General features: G+C 42.0%; 1 protein-coding gene across 1 annotated transcript in view; it reads right to left on the bottom strand.

Moving 5' to 3' along the window:
• Positions 1-289: 289 nt before the first annotated feature.
• stat4 (signal transducer and activator of transcription 4) overlaps positions 290-22,949 on the bottom strand; it is a 114,329-nt gene continuing 91,669 nt past the window's right edge. The window contains exons 18-23 of the mRNA XM_078228618.1: positions 13,728-13,780; positions 10,660-10,751; positions 8,237-8,376; positions 2,400-2,591; positions 768-834; positions 290-684 (exon numbers count right to left, since the gene is read on the bottom strand). Coding sequence (XP_078084744.1) covers positions 552-684; positions 768-834; positions 2,400-2,591; positions 8,237-8,376; positions 10,660-10,751; positions 13,728-13,780 — 677 coding nt within the window. The 3' untranslated portion in view covers positions 290-551. The remainder of the gene's footprint in view (positions 685-767; positions 835-2,399; positions 2,592-8,236; positions 8,377-10,659; positions 10,752-13,727; positions 13,781-22,949) is intronic.

Below are 22,949 nucleotides of genomic sequence, written 5' to 3' on the forward strand. Positions count from 1 at the left end.
GTCCACCATCTACAAGGCACAAGTCAGAAGTGTACTAGAATACTCTCCACTTGCCTGGCTGAGTGCAGGCTTGATTGCTGTCCCTTTCACAAACATTCACTTCCTCCACCCTGGACAAACAGTGACAGCTGTGTCTACCATCTACAAGATGCACTGCAAAAATTCAACAGGGTTCCTTAGGCAGTACCTTCCAAATCTATGACCGCTACCATGTAGAAGGACAAGGGCAGCAGATACAAAGGAACACCACCACCTGCAAGTTCCCCTCCAAGCAATTCACCATCCTTACTTGGAAATATATCCCGGTTACTGTCACTGGGTCAAAATCCTGGGATTCCCTCCCTAACAGCACTTTGGGTGTACCTGCACCTCAGGGACTGCAGCAGTTTAGGAAGGCAACTAGGGATGGGCAGAAAATGCTGGTCCAGCCAACGACACCCACATCCCATAAATTATTTTAATTTTGTTTTTTAAATGCTATCAGTAATATGTAGATTTATACAGTTTGTTGTATGAGTTATTGTGAAAGAAGCTATGGAAGTCAGTTTCAATCAAATCATTGCTTCAAAACATACAGCAGTTTCAATTTCTGCTGGACTCAGCTGTTGTTTCAATTCAGCATATACTCCTGGTGACATGGGAAGAAGGTCTGATGATGAAACTGGAGCTGTGGAAGCATTTGGACTGAAAAATACAACAAATTATTGGTCAATACTAAAACACAGCAATTTTTGGTTAAAACAAATTGATCTGTTGTTCATACTTACAATTCAGAGAATGGGATAAACCGTGAAGAAATATAACCTTTCTTCTCCGTCTCTGTTGGTTCAGAGACTGTATAAAAGAAGAAGAAATATGTATTTCAGTCCTTAATATATTTTAATTATTTGTTGCTTTATTGAGGCCAATTGCTCTTTAACAGTTCTGTAAGATTAGCACAATACAATGTTTAATTTGTTTTCTCCCATTTTCTCTGGACTATTTAAAGACATACTGGGAGAAATCACACCAGGAAATGGCAGTGTGTTGGTTCCAATGCGAGAAACAGAGGGGGCGATTTTACTGGCTCCTCACGCTGTTCGATTGGTGTGGCGAGCCGCTAAGATTGTAAGAGCGGTGAAAAACTGGGTTTGCACCAAGTTTCTCACCTCTCGTGATCTTACTAGCTCCGGATTGCCGGCGCTCTACCCAGATTTTGAGCACATACCGCCATTCCTGCAGACGAAGAGTACAGGTTCGAAATCGTCCCCATAATTTGCACTGGTTAAAGTTTATTTATTAATCACAAGTAGGCTTACATTCACAAAGTAATGAAGTTACTGTAAAAATCCCCTAGTCGCCACACTCCAGCACCTGGTCGGGGACACTGAGGAGAATTTAACATGGCCAATGCAACCACCCTGCACATCTTTGGAGTGTGGGAGGAAACCTGAGCACCTGGAGGAAACCCACGCAGACATGGGGAGAAAGTGCAAACTCCACACAGACAATGACCCAAGCCGGGAATCGAACCCAGGTCCCTGGCGCTGTGATGCAGCAGTGCTAACCACTGTGCCGTCCCTTTAATGGTTTAATTCAGTTATTAATCCATTTTATCTGGATAAAGATTGTGTTACATTATCACATGGAATAAGTTAACCTCTAACATTTCCAAATCCAGTCAGAAACCTGAGGGCTATACATTTAGAAAGTCATGATCAAAAAGTGTGCTGACGGCTTAATTTTATTGTATGGAGGATCTTGTGTCTTCATAGAGTAATAAAGGCTATTAGACAAAGCAAATACGCTAATGGATGTTGGAGGACATTTATAGGGAACTAATGACATTCATTATTGATGAGCAAGCCCATTTACTAATTTTATGGGAGCTAAGTTTTGGTTGTAACGTAGGAACAGAAAAAAGACATTTATAGTTTAATAACTTTTGTTGAAATGTCTATCAACCTTAGTTTTAAAAGTAACAACTGATCTATCATCAATTGACGTTTGCGGAAGAGGGTTCCAAATTTCTACCACCCTTTGCAGGAAGAAATGTATCCTAATTTCACTCCTGACTCTCGTTATAGATTCCCCAATCAGCAGAAATAGCTCCTCCCAATCTACCCTCCATGTTCCCCTTAGTGTCTTGAAAACTTCAATCAAATTATCCAACAGATGCTAGGGAATGCAATCCAAGTCTCTCCTTGTATTTTAACCCTTGGGAGTCCAGGTAGAGTTCGAGTAAATGTATGTTACATTCCCTCCAAGGCCTACGATGTCGTGTCCAGGTCTGCTCACAAGTCTGCAGTCGAACCAGGGCTTTGTATGTTTCAGCTTGTTGAATGTGACTGCATGTCAGATTAAGAACATTGTTCCATTATTTGTTTTTCAGTACACCCTCACAGATTGCTAATACTGACCTTCTTTTGGCTTGTTGTTGTAATGCTTTCCAAAAGCTTTGTCCTTTGGAATGTCAGGATATAGGTACTGTAGTGGGTTCTCTGGAATATTCTCAGCCACCATGACTTTGTAATCACGGATAATGTCAGGCAGAGGAACCGCTAACAACTGGCTCTTGGAGTAAGGTTCCACTGAATGAAATTTCATTTCCCCTAAAACAACAATAGCCACCTATTATGCTCAGGCCTTGCTATAACATTAACTTAAAAAAAGAATTTAACATCAGAACTGAATGAAACTTTGACTACTAACTTTCAATTCTATCGTATTTTAAAACACATTTTTACATATTTAAAATAAATATGCAAAAAGGAAAAATGTCACTCTAGTTTGTAAAATCTAATGGATTCACTTAAAATAATTTGATGTCTTTTGTCATGTCCTTGAGATGTGAAAGGGATCATAAACTGTTTTAAATCAAACCCTACTTTTTTTTGCTTATTTAACAAGTGACCATCAGACCACCCCCATCCCCAGTCAGGGAAATTGACATACCCAGAACGATCCAAGTAATGACCTGCTCCCCATCCAATTGGAAGCAAAGCTGTCAATCAAGCAGTTGGGTGAGGATCTTTTCAAAATAAGATGTGGAGTCAAAACTCCATAGCATGCAGATAAGTCCATTTTTCCAGGTTTACTGACTGAATGCAGCCTCTCCATCGCCAACCCCCATGTAACCCTAACTGCCGATATGTGGGTCATATACTGTAAACCAGGTTGTATGAGCCGAGAAGTATAAATTGGATTTAAATCATGAACAGAAAGTGAAAGAAGGAATGAAAGGTTGGATTAAGATAAAGATATATAGGGCAGAAAAAAATTATTTTAGTTTTTACTTTGCAATGTTTTCAACACTATCTAATTTCTGAGGGAATTAAATTTTCCAAGCCAGTCCTATTTGTTTGACAGTAATGATAACTGTTAATAATTCAGTTACACCTGATTGCACCACTCCTAACTCTTCCTAAAGACCATATGGATTAGTAGCACCACTTCACACACTTATGTGCATGTCAATGCCAAGTCTATCAGTGAAGTAGTTATAGTGCAGCCCAAGGAGCAACAGGACAATTCGGACAGCAACTTCAGCGTTTCTGTTTTTAACTGCACACGTCTACTATGGAGATTGCAGTCCAATTTAATCCATAATGATGGTGAGCACTGATAATGCAAATCTGGGCTCATATTCAGTCTGCTGTACAGAACTGAAGTGGGAAGTGGTGAGTATATTTGCACTAATACCCAGTGACAAATGTAGGCACAATTTTTCACAAGTCTTTTATGGAAGTCAGGATGGTAAACATTCATAATACCTCAAAGGATTTAAAGTTTAATTTCTGGGTTGGAGAATTTCACGATTGCGATCAGTTACTTCTGGGAAAAAGGAACATAAAAATCCCCTCTTTACTTGATAAGAGCTCAAATGCTTTTGATACAGAATCATTATTTCTGCGGTTGAGTGCTCAGAATTTACACCCTTCAATGTTAAAACTGTGACAAACAGTACAAACAGAAGGGAGGATAAGATGCAAAACAGTACCAAAAATTAGGCTGAGCTAAAGCATCTATCCAAGATGGCGTTTTTCATTTGCCTTTTCACGTTGATACAATGCAGATTTGTTCAGGCAACGCAGTGAACGGACACCTATATTTTTTGGGATGGCTCTACACATATGAATCCATTGGGGTGGGGTTGGGTGAGCTAGCTCCCAGGGTGTTTTCACCAGGAAAGGCAATAGCTGGTTTGATTCCCATTTAAGCTGGCCAACCCTAGCTAGAAAGAGCTGGAGGAGGGTTAGAGATCAAATTCTTGGATTCCTGCCTAGCCAAGAGGTAAAGTTACAAAGAAGCACGTTGTCAACCAATCCTTATGTAACAGGCAGACAAGCGAATATAGCAGAAAAGTGCTAACTAAGGACATCTTGTGAGCCCCGAGCAGAAACCTGAGAGGTTAGTCGGGGCATGTCATGGTTTATCACTTTACTAGCATGTGGTGATTGTTCGATTTACTGACTCTGTATAAGAGAAGGGCTCTCAGAGTATGGAAAGAATGTTACAACTCAGGGACCACCGTTACAAAGGAAAGAAGGCCCTGAGGTAATTGAAGAAGAAGATATTCGTATCGAGTGACTGAAGCCTGGCCAGCTCCCTCACCAGTGCGGATAATACCTAGATCTCAGTAGAGAGGCTGAGTCATCTCTGTAGTATATTCTCAGAAATTGCGATTGTCATCTCTTCTGAATAAAGTAGAGTTGTACTAAATTTTGGTGTCTTTATCGTGTCTATCTAAGCCAATCAAGCAGGGTCTTGGTCAACATTTTGGCCTGGGTGGTCTCAATTAAAGAGTTCACCTTAAAGCCACAGTCGAGCCGGAAATCCCAAAAGCTTAGTAGTCACAATGGTGCATGCTGATGAAGCCTGGTATGAGGTACTTGGGAAGTACCAAAGGGAAAATGGCCGGAGACACAAAGCTTCTTGATCTCCCTCTAGAGGGTCAGGGATCCGCGGAGAGTCAGTTGTGGGAGGAAAGAAAGAAACAACTAGGCAGGAAGGCCACTAAGGTTGAAAAGCCTTTGACAATCACTTGCTTGATCAGGTTTCTCCAATGGGCTGAGAAGGAAAATAAAACCCTCCAAGAGGAGAAAGATACTCTTGAAAGGCGAGTTGCTGAATTTGGAAAATGACTGAAAGAGGAAGTAAAGAAGGATGAGGTAAATGTGATACATATGACTCAGTTGCAAATTCAGTGTGAACGAATTTACCAAGAAAAGGAACAGGCAGTGAAAGCAAAAGAGGTCCGCCAGTTAACCGATGAAAATACGGTTCTTGAAGCAGAAGTTAGGGTCTTATATCCAAACAATCAGGATCGCCACCCAGTGGTGGACCACACAAAATGCCACGGAGAAGTTGAAAGGTTGAAGTCACAGCTATTGTTCCAGAGAAGGATGTAATGCACATATGGGGATGTTGAGGGAACCACGGGCGATGATGTGGCCTGGGAAGTTTAACAGAAGAGACATCTGGATACAGATGATGGAATGCTTGGTCCTGAGTCTCTCTGGGATGCCGAGGTCGGTGAGGACAAGAAGGCCACCAAACAGGTTAAATCCGGCCCCACTGAACCACAGAGGAGGGTCAACCATCAGAAGACGGATTCCAAGATAGTAAATGGTATCAGATTATAATAACTGTGCATAATAGCAGGAGTATCTGGATCTTTGTTTCAGGGGTGTAATGTAACATGGCGTGGTTTGCTGTTCTCGTCATCCTGGAATTGATCGGAATCTTGTTGGATTCAACTCAGTCGGTGAACTTGTTGAGTGATGGATCGGTATCCTTTAGCGAACCAAAGGTCACGATAAATGCCTCTAACATACTTATGTGCTTTGAATGTCCAGTTAATCCCAGCCCTTTGCAACTCACCCGGGACTTGGTTGTGCAATGTGGTGTGCCTTCAGTCATGGAACCAGACAAGTCTGTGTCATAACTTTTCAACAAACACTGTCTGTAGCCCGGCTAAAACGGAATGCTGGAACGGAGTGATATGTGTGAATATTCCACGTGCCAGAATCAGAACTGAGGGTCCTCCCTTGCTCACTATTGCAAACCCATCCAAGTTTAAACTGTGGGGAGATAGAAGCAAGAAATGTGCTACCAACCCCTATGAATACGACTCTCACTACAACAATCTTGGGAATTACTACTAAGTGAAACTATTAAAGTGCTCTGAGCCAACACCGGGGCCAGACAGTGGTGTTGTATTAAGGAAAATGAGATGGGTTCTATTTGATAATGTCCACCACAAATTGATACCAGTGGTGTTGAATCTCAGGGTGGTACAACTGCCTAAACAGTGCCTTGTGCCCCAAAGGATGTTATATGCAAAATTGACGCAAATCTTAGTGAGGCGAGAAGTTAAAGTAGATAATAAAGGATGGAGGAAAAGAAGATGGCAAAAAGGGATAATAGAGACCAGTATGTCAGTCTATGGGACAGAGATGTCTACACCCTAGACTTGGAAACCCTTAATCAGGAGGTTAGGACTTTGACAGGACAGGTGAAACATTTTCTGTCTGTCCTAAACAGTAATCAGGAAAATAGCTCTCAGGCAGGGTAAGAAGGAGCAGAAGCAGACATGTATACAGAAATGGTGCGAGAGGGTCATGCCAACACCATAAACCAACTGATCATAGGTCAGGAGAATGTGAGCAACTGGGAAAGGGAGAAGACTTTCTGCAGTACTTTTGGCAACTGGATGTTGGCACAATTGAGGGAAATCTTAGAACAGGCAAATGCTGGAAAGGTTCCATCCTGGATAACTAACGAACAACTCAAGAATCTGACCTTGCGATCCCAAAATTCCAATCTAACAACATGTGATATTAGAGACATGACTAAAGTCTGCTTCAACGAAGAATGTAAAGGGAATACTGGGAATGCCCTGGGCATGGTACCACGGATACTAATAATATCACCCAATGCCCCAGAAATGAAGGTATTCTCAGTAGATAATATTGGGGTTATTAAAGGGGGAATGTTCATACAACAGAAAAACATCCTATGCCGTCAGTCATTAGTCTCAATGGTTGGAACTACCTTCACTAAATGTAAACAGACCAGAGTAATCAGGTGTCTTTATCCTATCCATTCAGAACTGAAAGCGATGTGCGGTTTGAAAACCAATATAATGTCCATAAATTGGACCTTAGCAACAAGTGAGGAGGAAGAAGACCTAGTTAGAGTTGGATATATGGATAATGGTACCTATTGTGCCACAACTGAATTGACATCAAACCATTATGGAACGTTAACCTATCTAATCAACAAGACATCATTTTGTTTCTCTCTGGAAGTAGCTACCTGGATAGGCAGAATGTAACTAATAGACATATGCAAGAGATCAAAGGTCATCATAAAGTGGAAATTAGAGGAAAATCAGTTCCCTGATGATCTTGTCTCACTGAAACTGCCAACTGTGGGAAATGCATACAGTGACATGTTCAGCATGAGTGTTTACTTCATATGACAAAGGGTTTCACTGTTGTGATCCCTGGATCATGTTATTGTATGATTAGTTACTGAGTAGTAAAAGTAAATTCTTGATCGTAAGAGACATGGGATTCATTTATAAGAGAAATCGAAGTGAATATCTAATGCAGATCCAAATTTGTAACAGATATATAGGATGAATAACACGGGGAAGCTGTGGGAAAATTATGATGACAGAGAGTACAGCAGTACCAAAAAATAGTGGTAAAAGCCAGACTAACTTTCTCTTGACTTGAGTTAGGGTTTGAGCACTCATGCAATAAACTGTTCTATATTGTTTACCCTCCATCTCTTTATTCTAGAGAGGCCTGACAGACAAATCTAAAAGCCATCCAACTGTTTATAGTTTACAAAGCCACTGATCTTCATAGAATCATAGAATCCTATACTGCAGAAGGCGGCCATACGGCCCATCGTGGGACCACAATCCCACTCAGGCCCTATCCCCACAACTAGCATTTACCCTAGCTCGTCCCCCTGACACTAAGGGGCAATTTAGCATGGCCAATCCACCTAACCTGCACATCTTTAGACTGTGGAAGGAAACCGAAGCACCCGAAGGTGGAGAATGTGCAAATTCTGCACAGTGACACAAGCCGGGAATCGAACCCGGGTTCCTGGCAGCAGTGCCACCCTTAAAGCACATTATATTCCAGACTGATTGTTTAATATCTTTTAAATGACGAAGCTCATGCCTTTGACCCAAGCTGACCTGTGGAACAAAACAGAAATTCCATTACCGACTCACCATTCTCAGATCGATCCAGCCAGGTAAATGTAATGGCACCATCCCTGCTGCTTTCACTGAACCGCAATAGAAATGTACCAGATAGTTTATCCTTCAGTAAAGCTCGCTCCTTCTCCTTGCTTACAAATCCCACAATGTACCTGAAGAGACATATACCAAACATGTTAATGTGGACAATTATACATGATAGTATTTCACTGTGCAAGATTCAAGCTATTTTACTTCCCTTTTCTCTCTTCTATTCTGAAGGTGCCAATTTCAGTTGAATAATGCTACCATGGTTGCTGGAGGCCCACAGGTGACTTGCTCACCAACCATTTTTCACGTATAGGCCCAGGAAGTCCGTATCAAAAGATCTTCTATACAGAGAGTATCACAGCTGAGTTACGTGTACTTTCCAACAGGAATTTATAGACAACCATCAAGAAAAACTAGCTGTCTTCTCTCAAACTGAACCTAGATGTTATAGAATTCTTACAGTGCAGAAGGAGGTAATTTAGCCCATTGAGTCCACTCCAACTCTCTGAAAGAGCATCTGGAGAGCAAACCCACAGCACTGGAAGATCCCGCCGGCAAGAATGGCTCGAAAATTCTGGCCACTGTACTTTTCACAATGTCAGGTAGTCCAAAAGCACCTTATAACCAATAAAGTACTTTGGAAGTATACACACAACTGTAAGGTATGAGATGTGGCAACCAAACTGCTCACAGCAAATCCCATAAACTATAATGAAAAGAAGAACAGAATCTATTTTAGTCATATTGATTGAGGGATGAATATCAGGCAGAACAGCAGGAGAACCTAGGATCTTTGACTTCTACTTGAGAGAGCAGATCGGATCTCGATTTAATATCTCAACAAGGTCAAGTTTCTGGGATGGATAATGAACTCATGACGTTGATTTGAGGGGTAATGGTGCAACCACTGAGCTTAGGTTGACAATTCACATCATTTTCTAAGGGAGGAGGATTATTGAATGCCTTACAGAGTATCATAAATTTCTTTTGAATATCAAGAAATCATAGCCTTGCTATCAGACAGAATAATCTTGAGCACTTTTTCTACTATTGACATTATCAATGCTCTCCAAGGTAAGTCAATCCCGGTATAAGTACTCAATATAAGTTTACAAGCAATACATCATACATGCCTCACAAATTTTTTGAAGGAGTAGCTAAATTAGTAGATGAGGCTATTCACTGGGTTTAAGTCATTTTGAAAAATTTATAAATATTTATTATGAGGGGAGGGAAGAGAGACAACATGTACAAAATAAAATTTTACCTGAGGGTGATTCAGAATAGGCTTGTCACATAGATTTTTTAGAAGATATTTGATAAATTTCTGAGACTGAGAATGCATGGAATCAGAGACAAGTAACCCAAATGGATTGGTAAAAGAAAAATTAAACAGTGATATGCCATGATAAAGCTATTAGGTGGACTGAAACTAATGGAGTTCCTCAAAACCTATTCTGAGCATTCTGATGTTTGCATTCCTCAGAAATAATATGAAAATGACTACTTCCAGGAGCATAAAATGTATATTGTTGCAGGTTGACTTGACAGTACGCAGAGGAACCTGGGTAAGCTAAGGAATTGAAAGTATCCAGGATGTTATCAACAAGGGTAATCAAGTAATGATTTACATCTAAATGCCATTAGGTTAAGAGATCAGAACAAAAAGCTCATCAACCTGAAATATTAACTCTGTTTCTCTCTTGCTGAGTATTTGGAGCATTTTTCTACCTTAAATGGCCATGATGTATTGAAAATGACTCAGGAAAAAGTGACTGGCAAAGAGGATTGAGAGTGCACAGGAGCCAAGTCATCCCATATTAAAATGCCTGTATGTACAGACAGCTTATTTAATGTGTCAGAGAACGAGAGAAAACAACAATACCATGAGCTGGATGAGAATTTGGGTAAGAATGGGGAAGAAGGTGGTAAAAAATAATCTCAGGCACAGATAGTCAAAAATACTAGACAAGTAAGTTGGAGTATCACTGCTACCAAGGAAATAAGTTCCATCAAATGCAACAGATGAGGGTCAAATAATGTAGTATTAACATTTCAGATTAAAACGTGTGGCTTTTAAAGGGGTAAACAAAATCTTATTTAATATAATGAAGGCTGTTCCGTAAATGGAATAAATAATTATTTCGCTGTTAAGTCTACTAATTCTATTGTCTTTGTGCAGTGCGGGGGAGTGCGGATCATGGTCACCTCATGTGGGAAAAGTCCCCGGTTCGAAATCTGACAGCTGCATTATCAAAACTTATTCATTTAACTCCAAGGGACAGCCTAAGAAGACAACTAATTCTAGTAATCAATGCTTCAGCATTACTGTTAAACCAGCAATCTACAAATACATCTCTGTGATTTCCATCACTTTATCTTGTATTATTTAGGGTTTTAATTACCCATCTATCCATAAAGCCAAAAGGTGCTTCTTGATGAGTTCTAGGATTCCATCTAACCACAACCAGAAACTGAATCTATTAGGGAGATTCTCCTGTAAATGAAACCAAAAGAAAATTACTAGAATTTGTTAAAAATAGCACACAGTGGTTCTGCAAATTATTGAAGTTTACAACTACTTAAAGCTAAAAGAATAAAACACTGCCTCCTGATTTATAGTAACCTTTGTATGTGTACACATGCACAAAGGTTTATTACAAGATTAGGAATGCAACATATGCACAAACACACAGAAAGAACTGCCATTCACTTCTCATTGCTGATAACAATAACAACTTACAGTATTAGAACATGTTTTACAGACAAAAATAGTCCAATGATTTAGAAACATAGAAAAGCTACAGCACAAAACAGGCTCTTCGGCCCCACAAGTCGTGCCGAACATATCCCTACCTTTTAGGCCTACCTATAACCCCCCATCCTATTAAGTTCCATGTACTCATCCAGGAGTCTCTTAAAAGATCCTATTGAGTTTGCCTCCACCACCACTGACGGCAGCCGATTCCACTCGCCCACCACCCTCTGTGTGAAAAACTTCCCCCTAACATTTCCCCTGTACCTCCCCCCAGCACCTTAAACCTGTGTCCTCGCGTAGCAGCCATTTCCACCCTGGGAAAAAGCCTCTGAGAGTCCACCTGATCTATGCCTCTCAACATCTTATATACCTCTATTAGGTCTCCTCTCATTCTATGTCTCTCCAAGGAGAAAAGACCGAGCTCCCTCAGCCTAGCCTCATAAGGCTATTTATGAGGCTATTTGTAGTGAAAAGAGAATGAAAACGAACATGGAGCCAAAGAAGCAGGTAGCAGAGAAGTTGTTCAAAACAGAAGAGGTCTGCGGTCTTGAAATAAGAATGGGAAGTACAGATTTGAATGGTTTAGGAATTCCAAAGCACTGAATCCAGATGGCTAAAGTCACAGCTGCTAATGGTGGGATGAGGAAAGTGAGGATACAGAAGAGGCTGGAGTCAGAAGAGCAGAGAGTTAGTTGGTGGTGTGTATGAGGGATGTTGCAGGAGCAGAGGAGATTAGAAAATTAAAAACACATTTAAAGAGGCGATGGAAATTTTAAATTTGTGGTGTTGGAGTACTGAGATCCAATGAAGGTTAGTGTGGCCAGGGCTGATTAAATTGATACACGATAAGAAACTTAGTGGAGTTTTAGATTTTAGGTGAGTTGAAGTTTATGTCATTTATATAGATTGTAAGTAGTTGCAAATACTCTAGTTAGGATACAATCCTGGACTCACCAAGCTAAAAAAGATAATAAAGAAAGAACACTTACTTATATATTATTTGTTATTTTGTTAATTTACTTCTGTTACCCAACCAATTTGGGGTTTGGATTTTTAATGTGGATCAATATAGTGATAGATCATTCAGTGGAGTGTTAGTTGAGATCCTGAACCAAAATTTATTAAGTGGTACACAATATGGAAAATAAACAGCTTAACGCATTTAACCGAACAAATAATTTCAGAATCATATCGATCTAATCTTGATCATTTACATTTACTGAAGTTAATTTTTAGTTTAACTGTACTCACTATGCTAATTAATTTTGGGTGGACCAATTATTTTATGTTTAGAAATAGTTGAATGATGTATGAAATAAAAAATATATTTTATTAGATGTAGTTAAAACAAATTCAACATGAGAAAACTGTGCTTGGATTTTCAATAAGAAAATGTCTCAATGGAAAATTGTAAGGGATTTCATGTTTAGTCCACTCATGGATCAGCGAAGTTGGACAACTGCTTCACATCAGCAATGATCCACATGATTCTGAGCAGGAATGAGGAGGACTAATTTATCCAAATCAAACAGATACCGAGTGATCGAAAGGTGTGTGTGAGTCAGAGAACAGTTCATCTGAAACTGCTGGTGAATTAATGAGCAATGTCAATGTCATTTCATAACAAGGTGCATTAGTGAACAATGTCATTTCATCGCAAAAGAAATTGAAACATTGAATACCTTTATTAATTTTTAATTATGTACCATAGATTGAGTTTTGTTGAGTGGGTCTATCAATGCAAAGTCTGTGACAGATGGTAGTTAATCACATCTCAGACTTCCTTCCTAACATGAGATGCCATGTCACTGGGATTTGGGGAGGTGTTACATAGTAATGCAAATAACACACTCTCCTAATTGAAGATACTTGCTAAACTATATGGGTGCAACATAAAAGGAAAGTAATTTGCATTAAAAGTGCCTCACCTCAGAGCACCTTGCCTTCTTGAATGGAAAAGACTTGTGTAAAATGCTAAATTGTATGGATTAGTTGAGAAGAATAATCCATAGGATGCCTCCATGGAATTCTTATAGTGCACGGTGGCACAGTGGTTAGCACTGCTGCCTCACAGCTCCAGGGACCCAGGTTCAATTCAAGCCTCGGTCACTGTGTGGGGTTTGGGGGATTAGCAGGGTAAATATGTGGGGTTACGGGAATAGGACCTGGGTGGGATTGTGGTCGGTACAGATTTGATTATCTGAATGGCCTCCTTCTGTATTGTAGGGATTCTAGGATTCTATGATTTGAGTCCACATAACTTGTGACACATGGCTTAAAAGGAAGCCATTTGGCCCATCGGGTCTGCACCTCACTGAAAGAGCATCTTATCCAGGTCCACCCTGCGCCCTATCCCTGTAACCCCACGCATTTACCATGACTAATCCATCTAACCTACAATCTTTGTACACTAAGGGGCAATTTAGCATGGCCAATCCACGTAATCTGCACATCTTTGGACTGTGGGAGAACCCAGAGCACCCAGAGGAAACCCACGCAGACACGGGGAGAATGTGCAAACTCCTCTCACACACACACACACAATGTACACCACACTGCAATAATATGAACGTTTAACTCTTCAATTATGGAGCACAGGTATTATTGGGATTTTTATATCCTAAGATTCAAAATAGCATATAACACTAGCAAAACAAAGGCATGAATTAGACTAATTAATTGAATATTATGTTAATAAAATTTAAATATACTTGCCTTACAGAACTTATTCCATGAAATGTGGCAATCATTGAAACTCAGCTGTTGTCCTAGAAATGAGTAACAAAATATCAAGTGAATATGTAAAAGCAGAGTTGAATATAATTTTATAAATGCACCATTAATTCTAAACTGCAGAATTACCCATTCTTGTTGATTGTTTAAGTCTCTAAACTGCTACACACATTAGGTTTAAAATCCATGCTTTGGTTTATTAAAAATAACCAAATGAAGACTTCTTGTGCGTTACATTCAGTAAACCATAAATGAATTTTTACAAAGGAGTTTCAGATTTTTTGGAAATCTTTCCCCCAATGTATTGCATACCACATTGTAATTTCTTCCTGATTCCTCATCAAAAAAGCACATTTACTAACAAATGGTGCATCTTCTGAGTCTGCCAGTCTCATCTGCAGCAGGAATCATGGTGGGTGGGGACACATCATTTGGCGGGAGGTGACAGATCTGTTTCCTGGTGGCGAGTTAAACTGTTGGAATTTTGTTCTCCTGACTTTCAAGGCAGGGTTAAAGGTGGATCGAGCTTCCCAACAAACAATGTTGGGAACTCCATTTACAATAATTAGCATTTTGTGCATGCTCACTAAAGGCCACACCTTAACTGGAATTAAATTCACCACCAGTCAGAACCTTTACTTTTTTGGCTCTATACAAGTTATGTGGACTTGGCAGGCTTCACCTCTTCCATGACTTTGATGTGAATGATCAGCTGATGCTGATTTTGCTTCTTGGAAAGCCCTCATAACTTCATTCATATTGCATACCAATAGCAAAAGATTTGCCAAGGCTGGGCACGGGGAAGCAGGCTAAGCGGGAATGGGGTGTTGGGTGAGGGAAAGGCTAACAGCTGTCAACTCTGAGAGGAGGGATGAGGGAGGAACGGAGGTGGAATGCCTCAAAGGGGCATGGCTGGTGGATGACAGCCAATTCATGACTCCAAACTTTCATCCTCTTGGGTAAATGGCCATGGCCAACAAGGACTCATGTCTTTTTGTGCTGCCATGGCAATGGTCTATGTAGTGTCCAGGGCAAAGTACAAATGGGAGAGTCGGTGGGGGGGGGGGGGGGGGGCGGGGGGAGTGGTGTTATTGAACATAACTCTCATCACCCTGCATCATGCGCATTCATGTATGAATGGGAGGAAAATCCATCTCTGGTCCTCCAGGATGTCGTTCACCTGGAAGAGGTGAGAATGTTACACCTAGATGGAGGTCAAGTGAAGGGCTTAGCATTTGCCTGCTAGCTTTGAGATGGATGGAAACATGCAAACATGCACTAAGATTATCACTTCAATTTGTTCACACATCCATTGAGGTGTCTATGTTGCAGGCTGCAGATAACACTATCTTGGTAATGGCTCTCATCCAGATGAGAAGATGGCCCCTATTCAGTTTCACCCAGGGACAGGAGGAGCAAGGGACCTGGCAGCAGGAGGCAGCGGAGCCTCAAGGTGGTCAAGATGCTGGTGATCAGAGTGCACTGAAAATTCGAGCATTGGCCCAACCATGGGTGTATCGCATGGCATTTCTCTTATCCCGGGATGAGTGAAAAGCAATGCCTTCATTTGTCTGGGATGTGGTTGCCCATTTCTGCCTGTTTTTCCAATAGGAGCTGCGGCCACAAGGATTTTGGAGGAATAATGTCGAGCTCCTAGCCTACATTGTCTGGCTGGGTGCCCTTTAAATATGGTGGCAGGACCTTGGACTCAATGAAGTAACAACAGGGTGGGTGACTTCCTACCCAGCCTATTATTAGATTTGCTGTGCTCCTCACTGATGCATAATTAATGACCTGAACGGTGGAAGATCTCACATGTTCAGATGACCCGTCACCCAATGGGAACCCCGTTGAGTTTCCCACCTGCCATCGGACTCTGATTCCAGAACGGAAGATTCGATCATTCACCCAACTGTCCAAGGCAAACTATACCCTTCATTCCCAAATTCATAGAAATGATTTTTGGTCATCAGGATTGTACATTTACAAAGCAGGAAGCTGAAAGGATAGATTAATCCATGGCACTTAGTTATTAGCTCTTCATTTCCTTTTTGGGTACAAAGATTTTAAATGCAAACTATCTGCAGAATGTGTATACTTTTTGACACTGTGGGCGGAATTTAATGCCCTCCCTCAGTGCCAGGGGACATATAAACAAGCGGAAGGGTGATGGGTGGGATCTCGCTGTGTTTCTGCCTCCACCCTGATTAAGTATTTGGCAGTAAGACACATGCAGTGTCCACCTTGCTGTCAATTGAGGCCCTTAATGGACAATTAAACAATTCATTCCTCCGAGTTGTCGGGAGTAATCCAGTGGCGAGCTTGCTTTGCAGGCAGCTCACCATATGGAGAGCATAACAAGAAATGCCACGCGAGGTTGCATGCAGGCTCAAAGGGAGGATCCCTTGTTCAAAGCATTATCATATTCTATCAAGGGACCAGACATCGGGAAAGGAGGACCCACTGAAGAAGGGAGACCACGCCTACCCTTCAACCTACATCCCCCTCCAGCCATCGTTTATCTGTGCATGGGATGTGACCCGAAACCTCAGTTGGGTGTTGTATTGCAGCAGCCTCCCCAGTGACAATGAACTGTGCGATTCTAATAACGAAGAAACATTTTTATGAATTTGATCCCAAAGAGAGTTGTTTTCCTTGAACAGCTGGGACAATGTTTCCCTGTGATTGGCCGGCAGCTCTCGGTGGTTGGGACAGCCGCCCCTGAGGTCCACCCGGGGAAGGCCCACCAGTGTCCGGTTCAGTGTCTGGGTGCTACTTAATTCGATGTGCCTTCCCTAAAAGAGGCAACACCGCTTATTTACTGCAAAATGAATTACACTTTTCAGTAGGTACCTCACCTTTCCATTTTAGCACGAACATCTCCCAGTAAAATTTCTTTTGTGCGGAAATTCTCACTGATCATTTGAAATGTTTTAGCCTAACCATTCCTACAATCTCAGAAAAAGTAGGTGTTGTTTTCAAAGGCTATTTTTCAATCTTGCTGTTGTTCAGGCTTTACCACAATACAAGTATTAACTTGCTTTAAAATCTCTGCCAAAATATATGTACAGCTAGCTTTCAGTAAAATTCTAGACAAACCAATCATTTCCTCTGTTGCTGTTCATGTGAGTTCATCATCAGTGCAACGGAAAACTATTTATGAAACATCATTCAGACAGTCGCTTTGAAAGATCTACAAACTAGGGGTAAATTTGATCATTTTTCAGGCAGCCTTTTAAATGGTAACCAATAATCCTATTGTAGAGAGGGGAGCTAAAATTGAGGCATGGAAGGGAAAGTACACATTTCATGGTAACCAATAATCCTATTGTAGAGAGGGGAGCTAAAATTGAGGCATGGAAGGGAAAGTACACATTTCAGATGTATTTGCAAGAGAGGAGGAACTTTAACAGCAGTACAGTTGACTTTTGTGTCCCATGTTACTTGGGAGGGTGCCAAGAATGTGTGCTTGTAAATGTTGTGGTATGTTTTTAAAGAAGTCCTTTTGAGTCTTTCCTACAGTTAATCGAAGTAAAGGAAGATGTATATAGTTTGTATTCTCTAATGATAATATTGACATGTATGAAATGTTCTCTTTACTGAACTGAAGCACCTCAGAGTCCATCTTGATCTCTGGAGAAAATGTGAACATCATTACACTCTGCTGTTCGAACAATGTGCTGTTTTGATCCACTGGAGCAAGCTGAGAGGGGTGTTTGAAAGCAGCAATGCTGGTAAGAGATTAATTGGATTGTTTATTTATTTAATTAGTCAGCTAGTGTGTGTATTTTTTTGGCCTTTACTTTAACAGCAGTTTTTCAAGTTTAAAGTGAAAACTAGAAGTGGGCAGCAAAGGAGTCTGGGAAGGGTTTTTATTTTAACTTTAAAAGTCAGTTACCTGGGAGGTTCCCCCTCATTGATCCACTGGAGCAAGCTGAGAGGGGTGTTTGAAAGCAGCAGTGCTGGTAAGAGATTAATTGGATTAATTGAATTGTTTATTTATTTAATTAGTCAGCTAGTGTGTGTATTTTTTTGGTCTTTACTTTAACAGCAGTTTTTCAAGTTTAAAGTGAAAACTAGAAGTGGGCAGCAAAGGAGTCTGGGAAGGGTTTTTTAAGCGCGTGAAGTATAAAAGGTAGGCTGCAGTATACAGCGGGCAGCGTCGGGAGCGGGCTGAGGAGTGTGTGGGAAGCAGAGTGTGAGCTATAAGACTTTGGCTCACAGGGCTTAGGCAGAAAGGGCGAGCAGGGGTGAGTTGAATTCATTTTTGCACTTTCTACCTGGTACTGGCAAGGTATCTCGAGGGGATGGGTGTGCAGGCAGTGCAATGTTCCTCTTGCACTATGTTTGAGGTGAGGGACGACGACAGTGTCCCTGCTGATTACACCTGTGGGAAGTGCACCCATCTGCAGCTCCTCCAAAACCGTGTTAGGGAACTGGAGCTGGAGTTGGAGGAACTTAGGATCATCAGGGACGCAGAGATGGCCATAGACACAAGCTTTAGGAATACAGTTACTCCGAGGATTGAAAACAGATGGGTGATGGTGAGAGGGGCTGGGAGGAAGCAGTCCGTGCAGGGATCCCCGGTGGTCGTTCCCCTTAGCAACAAGTATTCCGCTTTGGATACGGTTGAGGGGGATGACATACCAGTGGGGAGCCGCAGTGAGAGGATCTCCAGCACTGTGTCCGTCTCTGTGGCTCGGGAGGGAAAGGGGGAGAGCGGGAGGGCGATAGTTATTGGGGACTTGTTAATTAGAGGGATAGATAGGAGGTTCTGTGGCAGCAAAAGAGACTCACGGATGGTGTGTTGCCTACCGGATGCCAAGGTCCGTGATGTCTCAGACCGTGTTTTCCAGATTCTGAAGGGGGAGGGGAAACAGTCACAAGTCGTGGTGCACATTGGTACCAATGACATAGGTAAGAGAAGGGACGGGGATTTAAAGCAGGAATTTCTGGAGCTGGGCTGGAAGCTGAGAGCCAAGACGAAACATGTGGTCATCTCTGGTACGTTGCCGGTACCACGTGATAGCGAGTTGAGGAACAGGGAGAGAGTGCAGTTAAATATGTGGTTGCAGGGATGGTGTAGGAGGGAGGGTTTCAGATACGTGGATAATTGGAACACGTTCTGGGGAAGGTGGGACCTGTACAAACAGGACGGGGTGCACCTGAACCAGAGGGGCACCAATATCCTCGGAGGGAAATTTGTTACGGCTCTTCAGGGGGGTTTAAACTAATTTGTCAGGGGAGTGGGAAAGGGAGTTGTAGTCCAGAAGTCAGTGAGGGTGGTGAGGTATTGGGGAAGGTATCAGGGTCAAGGGTGGGTACTGGTAGACAGGAAGGTGGGTTGAAGTGTGTCTACTTCAATGCAAGGAGCATCCGGAACAAGGTAGATGAACTTGGGGCGTGGATTGGTACTTGGGACTACGATGTTGTGGCCATTACGGAGACGTGGGTAGAACAAGGACAGGAATGGTTGTTGGACGTTCCGGGGTATAGATGTTTCACTAAGTGTAGGGAAGCTGGTAAAAGAGGTGGAGGAGTGGCATTGTTAATCAAGGATAGTTTAACGGCTGCGGAAAGGCACTTCGTGGGGGATCTGCACACTGAGGTAATATGGGCTGAAGTTAGAAATAGGAAAGGAGCGGTCACGTTGCTAGGAGTTTACTATAGGCCCCCAAATAGTAATAGAGATGTGGAGGAAGAAATTGCTAAGCAGATTATGGATATGTGTGGGGGTCACAGGGTAGTTGTCATGGGGGACTTTAACTTTCCAAATATTGATTGGAACCTTTGTAGGTCAAATAGTTTGGATGGGGCAGTTTTTGTGCAGTGTGTGCGGGAGGGTTTCCTGACACAATATGTGGATGGGCCGACTAGAGGTGAGGCCACATTGGATTTGGTACTGGGAAATGAACCGGGCCAAGTGTTAGATTTGGTTGTGGGAGAGCAATTTGGAGATAGTGACCACAATTCGGTGTCTTTTGTTATTGCAATGGAGAGGGATAGGGCCGTACGGCAGGGCAAGGTTTACAATTGGGGGAGGGGTAATTATGATGCGATTAGGCAAGAATTAGGGGGCATAAGTTAGGAACAGAAACTGTCAGAGAAAGGAACTAATGAAAAGTGGAATTTTTTCAAGGAACAAATACTGGATGTCCTTGATAGGTATGTTCCTGTCAGGCAGGGAGGAAATGGCCGAGTGAGGGAACCATGGTTCACAAAAGAGGTGGAATGTCTTGTGAAAAGGAAGAGGGAAGCTTATGTAGGGATGAGGAAACAAGGTTCAGATGGCTTGATTGAGGGTTACAAGTTAGCAAGGAATGAGCTGAAAAAGGGGCTTAGGAGAGCTAGGAGGGGACATGAGAAGTCCTTGGCGGGTCGGATCAAGGAAAACCCCAAGGCTTTTTACTCTTATGTGAGGAATAAAAGAATGACCAGGGTGAGGTTAGGGCCGGTCAAGGACAGTAGTGGGAACTTGTGTATGGAGTCAGTAGAGATAGGCGAGGTGATGAATGAATACTTTTCTTCAGTGTTCACCAAGGAGAGGGGCCATGTTTTTGAGGAAGAGAAGGTGTTACAGGCTAATAGGCTGGAGGAAATAGATGTTCGGAGGGAGGATGTCTTGGCAGTTTTGAATAAACTGAAGGTCGATAAGTCCCCTGGGCCTGATGAAATGTATCCTAGGATTCTTTGGGAGGCAAGGGATGAGATTGCAGAGCCTTTGGCGTTGATCTTTGGGTCCTCGCTGTCCACGGGGATGGTGCCAGAGGACTGGAGAATGGCGAATGTTGTTCCTCTGTTTAAGAGAGGGAATAGAAATGACCCTGGTAATTATAGACCGGTTAGTCTTACTTCGGTGGTTGGTAAATTGATGGAAAGGGTCCTTAGGGATGGGATTTACGACCATTTAGAAAGATGCGGATTAATCCGAGATAGTCAGCACGGATTCGTGAAGGGCAAGTCGTGCCTCACAAATTTGATAGAATTTTTTGAGGAGGTAACTAAGTGTGTTGATGAAGGTAGGGCAGTTGATGTCATATACATGGATTTTAGTAAGGCGTTTGATAAGGTCCCCCATGGTCGGCTTATGATGAAAGTGAGGAGGTGTGGGATAGAGGGAAAGTTGGCCGATTGGATAGGTAACTGGCTGTCTGACCGAAGACAGAGGGTGGTGGTCGATGGAAAATTTTCGGATTGGAGGCAGGTTGCTAGCGGTGTGCCGCAGGGATCAGTGCTTGGTCCTCTGCTCTTTGTGATTTTTATTAATGACTTAGAGGAGGGGGCTGAAGGGTGGATCAGTAAATTTGCTGATGACACCAAGATTGGTGGAGTAGTGGATGAGGTGGAGGGCTGTTGTAGGCTGCAAAGAGACATAGATAGGATGCAAAGCTGGGCTGAAAAATGGCAAATGGAGTTTAACCCTGATAAATGTGAGGTGATTCATTTTGGTAGGACAAATTTAAATGTGGATTACAGGGTCAAAGGTAGGGTTCTGAAGACTGTGGAGGAACAGAGAGATCTTGGGGTCCATATCCACAGATCTCTAAAGGTTGCCAGTCAAGTGGATAGAGCTGTGAAGAAGGCCTATAGTGTGTTAGCTTTTATTAACAGGGGGTTGGAGTTTAAGAGCCGTGGGGTTATGCTGCAACTGTACAGGACCTTGGTGAGACCACATTTGGAATATTGTGTGCAGTTCTGGTCACCTCACTATAGGAAGGATGTGGAAGCGCTGGAAGGAGTGCAGAGGAGATTTACCAGGATGCTGCCTGGTTTGGAGGGTAGGTCATATGAGGAAAGGTTGAGGGAGCTAGGGCTGTTCTCTCTGGAGCGGAGGAGGCTGAGGGGAGACTTAATAGAGGTGTATAAAATGATGAAGGGGATAGATAGAGTGAACGTTCAAAGACTATTTCCTCGGGTGGATGGAGCTATTACAAGGGGGCATAACTATAGGGTTCGTGGTGGGAGATACAGGACGGATATCAGAGGTAGGTTCTTTACGCAGAGAGTGGTTGGGGTGTGGAATGGACTGCCTGCAGTGATAGTGGAGTCAGACACTTCAGGAACATTTAAGCGGTTATTGGATAGGCACATGGAGCACACCAGGATGATAGGGAGTGGGATAGCTTGATCTTGGTTTCAGATAAAGCTCGGCACAACATCGTGGGCCGAAGGGCCTGTTCTGTGCTGTACTGTTCTATGTTCTATGTTCTAATGTGAAATGTTTTGCAACATGTCTTTCAGAGATTTTATGAATAAAGTATATTTGTCCAAAAAATGATTAACTTTTAACCAAATAGGGAATATTTTGATGTTAGAATAAAAAGCTTAGAAGGTGAAATCAATAAATTCCAAAATGACTAATTCACTAATTAATTGTCAAAGACTAACTAGTCAATTTTGTGATGTGATAGCTGTTTGAGCCTCTCAGTTGCAGTCCAGTGAAGGAAATGCAAGTCCTGCTTCTTCATGAACTCATTTTATTTTCTGATTCAACTCCACATACACATCCAACATCCAGTGCTACCTCTAATCTCTGTATATATCCCAGTGACTTATATTAAATGATTAACATCCAATTTAGGATGATAACTGTTAACCCATTCCTAACAATAGCTAAGGAACTTTCTTGTAAGTAGCTATAGGGGAACATTTTCAACTTGCCATGAAACTGATATTACAGATTAGCCATCTGTAACAGAAAAAGCCCAATTTTCATGTCAATTGATTTTCACTGAGTAGCTAAGGAGAAAGATTCAGTGTATACAAAATGCTTCGTCACATGCCACCATGGAGTTCTGCAATTAGTAGCTTTGCATTTGACGTCAGTTAATCCTACTAAATGCCATGCAATTTGCACTGTAAAAAGCACTGAAGTAACCTGACTGCTCATCACAGGTGCTGAAAAGATGTAAAGAATCAAGGGCTGTGCAAATGAGAATTTAAAATCAAGGCCAGCATAAAAGCATCTGGTAACATCATAAGAAGGAGCATGTTGCCTTGGAGAACCTACCCCTATCTTGATGCGCTCGTGTCAGTTCTGTTACTCTGAGTGGAGACCAGGAATCTTGGAGCAGTGGTACAGAGAATTAAAATACATCAGCTTGTTGAAAAGGTTTAATGTTTGGGCAAAAAAGGAATGTGACAAGATCATGAGAAATAGGAGCAGGAACAGGCCACTCGGCCCATTGAACCTGCTCCAACATT

This window comes from Mustelus asterias, chromosome 14, assembly GCF_964213995.1.
Source record: "Mustelus asterias chromosome 14, sMusAst1.hap1.1, whole genome shotgun sequence".
Taxonomy (NCBI): Eukaryota; Metazoa; Chordata; class Chondrichthyes; order Carcharhiniformes; family Triakidae; genus Mustelus; species Mustelus asterias.